Below are 4,860 nucleotides of genomic sequence, written 5' to 3' on the forward strand. Positions count from 1 at the left end.
CCCCCGTTTATACCTGGACCTTGGGACTTCTAAAACTCGCTGATTTGAAGAATGCAGTGACCGGTTGTGCTCCTGCAAAGTTAAAATTTTAGACAAATACTCCAGGGCCAGACCATTTAAGGCCTTGAAAAAAAACATTAAACCTTAAAATCTATTCTAAAACACACAGGGAGCCAATGTAGGGTGTAGAGAACGGGAATAACGACATTTTGCACAAGTTGAAGACGTGAGATGGAGGTCTGATTTAGACCAACATAAAGAGCATAACAGTAATCCAACCTTGAACTAATAAAGGCATGAATCACCTTTTCTAGCTAGTGCCTGTTAAGGAAGGGCTTAACTTTAGCAAGAGAAGCAGCTGGAAAAAGTTCATTACAACAACATTACTGATCTGCTTGTCAAATTTCATGCTGCAATCAAAGGTAACCCCCAAGTTTTTGACAGCTGACCTAGTGTAAGATGTCAGAGCTCACAAACTCAAAGCTGGACCATTTTTTATGCCTGAAGTACTGAAAATAATACACATTCAAATATCAAAGACAATGACATGCTGCATTCACTGGAGAGCAAAGAAAATGTGGTTACACACCACAGTGTGATTGGAAAGTAGTGTGAGCCTGATCAGGTGGTGGCACGTGTAAAACAGACTTTATGGCTGTCATAAATTCTTGGGAGAGGAGTGGAGGGGGGAACTCAAGCATCAAATGGCCACAAACTTGAGAGTTTGAGAGTGACAATAAAAGAAATGGAAAGGGAGATTAGAAGAAATGGAGGGATGGGGTGAATGGGAGGGGGTGAAAACAGGAGAGAAAAAAAGAGGTAAAACAAGTAGCTCAGTAGTGTGTCCTCTAACTTCCTGCAATCAAAATACATTTCCTCCAAAAACATGGCAGAGAAAGAAGAGCTCAGCCACAGTAAAGACTACATTTACTCAGCTGACAGACACCCTCCTACTGTGAAACACGCCCCGCAGTTGCAATAATAAAAAAACTCCTGCTACCTGCCACTATTGACAGATACCATGGTTAAACCCCAAGAATCATGCTGCATGGGCACAAGGTAACTCTGCTAACAAAGTTGACACCTAAAGCCCAGCGTTAATGGCAGCTGATTGATATCAGGTCAGAGAGACCCTCTGCAGCCTCTTTGTCAACACTAGTCACTGTTCCTTTTTGAGGATGAGTATCATATTTTACCCTGTTATTTGTTTATTAAATCCCTTGTGGGTAAATCACCATGTCTAAACCTTTGATTCCTCACCTCCACAGTTGTTGTTGACCTGTATTGATAATACCTTTGCCATGCATTGCAAAATATTGTTTTCATGTGTCCACATTTTCATGTATCTGTCTAAACCTTTTGAAAATTGCAGTGGCCAAACACAGACATTATCTTCAGTATGTGTACATACTTATGAAGGTTCTTGAATCTGTGTGTCAATTTTTCTTTTAATATTCAATTGAGAATCAAAAATCAGAAAATGAAAAAAAACGAGTAATTACAGTATGTTATTCATTTATGAATACAGAAAAACCTAAAAACTGCTGTTTTTTTGGTACTTTGATTTTATGCTCAAGTAAAAAAAAAAAAAAAGAAACAGGCTATTTAACGGACTATACTAACATATCTAATTTGTCTGATTTGTGTGACCAGGAAGTTACTGACTTATTTGTGTTTTGCGCTGGCTTTGCAGCAAATACACTTGGGCAATGGCAGTACCTGATTTAATGTAAAAACAAAAATATGAGCTTGAACATAAGAATACGTTTTGGAACTGAATGAGGTTTTTTCATGGTTAAATAAAGGTTAAATAAAAATAAAAAAACAAATGACTTTGATACTGAAAACATCTTTAAAAGGATTCTCAGGCAAGTTCCTAGGCGTTCCCTTTCCTGTTCCAGTACAGTGGATACTTTCAGACTGCAAGCAACTCTTTAAGACAGACTGGCCACACTGTTATTTGCAAATGATCAGATTGGACAAGATCAAGGCCAGTGAATTACACTGAATGCTGCAAATTCCTCATTTTTGTATTTTCCATCTCTCTCTCTCTCTCTCTCTCTCTCTCTCTCTCTATATATATATATACACTATGTGTGTGTGTATATATATGTGTGTGTGTATATGTATATATATATATATACACACACACACACACACTGCAAATTCACCCATTTTTTGTATTTTCCATATATATTAATATATATATATATAATATATATATATATATATATATATATATATATATATATATATATATATTATATCTCAGTACCCAGTTGTATTTGCTGCAAATTTTAGGCTAAGTGCAACACACAAGAAGTCAACAACTTCTTGGTCCCACACACACAATACATATACATACAGTAGGGCCCGAATGTTTGGGCACCCCAGGTAAAAAAATTGTATTAATGTGCATAAAGAAGCCAAGAAAAGATGGAAACATTTCCAAAAGACAAGCCATTTTTTTGTTGGAGTCATAATTAAATACAAAATTACTCATTGTTTTTGAATTTTTCTATTTTGGTTTCTCAATTGAAATTGAAAATGAAAAGAACAAATGATGCACAGATTTTGTTGGCTTTACATTTTTTATTGTTGTATAGTGTGTTTGTGATGTCACACAAACAAGTTACGCTAATGACTCAACCTGTTATGGAGAGGATTCTCTGGCCTACTAATGATTGTGCTGTTTGTGTCTTTTTGCACATTAACCTTCTCCGCTGATCGCTGCATGCAGATAACTGGGAGCAAAGTTGCGGTAAGTAGCCCATTATTTATTTGGCTTCTGAATGTTGTTCCTTCTGTGTATCTGTCTTCATTTACACCCTATACCAACACACACACGCACACACACACACCTACCTTTTGGAATGATGTCAAGGATCACGTTCCAAACTGTGCAAGTGAGGTCATTTTTATGGTTTGGATTTTTATTTTCAGCCCTGATATTGCTAATGGGCTGTAATTTGAAAGGCTATAAATTGCCAACACAATTCCTGCTTGTAAATGGTAGCACTTTTAAATGAGGGATTTTGAAATTATACAGCCTGAATATGAAGTGGGAAGCCTTTTGTTGGTTTTTGCCATTTCTCTTTTGAAATAGATTGCAGTGTAACACCTATTAGCATTTGAATATTGTGATACCAACAAAAAGCTTTTACACAAATACTAATAATTTGCAATCTGATTTGTTTATCTGACCATGTTGCATTTAAATGGTTTTAACTGTGTTCACTCTGTCTATGAGTCACAACTCATACTGAGAATATATATTATTTACTGTAATAAGGCCTTGAGCACACGCTTATGTGCACGTTCACACACAAACTGTACATACCCACTTAACCTACTGAACTGCAAAAAATATATCAAGTACATGTTTTCTGCCTTATATTGTAGTATATTTGTTTAGTGGAAGTATTCATAGCTATATGTTTGAATTTGCTGTCAACAACTCTGTCCCTGTTTGAAAGAACTCCTAGTGTACAAAAGGACCACATATTCTTAACAAATTTATAATTATGTATTAGAGCCTGACCGATATATCGGCGGGCAGATATTAGGCATTTCCCTATCTATCAGTATCGTCATTTTGAAGGGTTGATTAAAAAAAGAAAATATATATATTTTATTTATTAAATATTCATTCATCAGAATCATTTATAATGACAAATAAATAATTCTGATAAATTAATATTTTAAAAATAAAATAAAAATGGAGTTGGCGTTGCATAGTTTGTCCACCAGAGGGCACTCTATTATTTTAGTGAGAACTCATAAATAACTACAAATAACTAATGTTAGGGAAATCGGTTTGTTTTGTCATGCGTTTCTGGATTAATTTTTTTTACATACATATATATATATATATATATATATATCTGCCGATATATCGGAATATCCTATTTTTAAATAACCAAATATTTGTATTGGCCTTAAAAATCCTTTATTGGTTGGGCTCTATTATTTATTCTATCAATGTTAGATAGATAGATATTTATTTATTGATCCCCAAAAATTGGGAAATTATGGTGTTAGCAAAATCAGTCACACAGCACAGAATATAAATATAAATGAAATACTAGGATACAATATACATACATACAATATACATTGGTATTGGTTATACTTTATTTTATTTGTCCTCACAGTAATATGCCAATTGCCCTTTTTCTCTCTAAAATTCCCATAAAGTGGAACCATGTTGCCTTTCCTAAAAAACGTGTTTTTACTTTTTCAAGGCCTTTAAAAAAAAACAACACACTGTTATTGGTCAAGCAAGCGTTGAATTGTCGCTATAAATGGAATTTCATCGCCTATTGAGAGCTTCGTAAGGATTAAGAGGACTGTAAAGCTTAACAGGAACACAGGCAAAGCAGCACACTGACCTGGCCTCTGCTCTACCCATGCAGACAAACCTTGCTCTTTGAGGCGTTTTAAAGAGACCTTTTGTATCTGTTGCGTTCTTTACTTTTTCAGACTGATCTTTTGTGCTTGGTTATTTCTGTGGGAAGAGTGGGTTTTTCGGCTTGGCCTGTAGGGACGTGGATGGAGTAGCTGTTGATCAGGAGTCATGGCCACATTGTGTTTCGTAAATGGAATATGACAGAATTATCCCCAGCTTGTATTATGACTGTTCATTCAAGATGTGGAGGAGGCCCACTCAGAAGTTCTGCAAACATGTCAAAAGATGCCAGAGACCCTGGTTATCAATAAGTTTTGTTAATGAAGCATTTGACCTGTCCTTTATAAACTGTGTGGTAATCATGCAATAGTAGCCTAGATTTACAGTGGGGCTTGAAAGTTTGGGGACCCCAGGTACAAATTTGTATTAATGTGCATAAAGAAGCCAAGAAA

The 4,860-nt window shown here is 35.5% G+C and overlaps 1 protein-coding gene across 5 annotated transcripts in view; it reads left to right on the forward strand.

The window, feature by feature from the left end:
• diaph2 (diaphanous-related formin 2) overlaps nucleotides 1–4,860 on the forward strand; it is a 411,623-nt gene that overhangs the window by 30,393 nt on the left and 376,370 nt on the right. For all 5 annotated transcript variants that reach the window (XM_032527793.1, XM_032527796.1, XM_032527797.1 and 2 more), the window contains exon 6: nucleotides 2,741–2,761. In XM_032527793.1, the coding sequence (XP_032383684.1) occupies nucleotides 2,741–2,761 (21 nt within the window). The remainder of the gene's footprint in view (nucleotides 1–2,740; nucleotides 2,762–4,860) is intronic.

The sequence above is a fragment of the Etheostoma spectabile genome, chromosome 10 (genome assembly GCF_008692095.1).
Source record: "Etheostoma spectabile isolate EspeVRDwgs_2016 chromosome 10, UIUC_Espe_1.0, whole genome shotgun sequence".
NCBI lineage: Eukaryota > Metazoa > Chordata > Actinopteri > Perciformes > Percidae > Etheostoma > Etheostoma spectabile.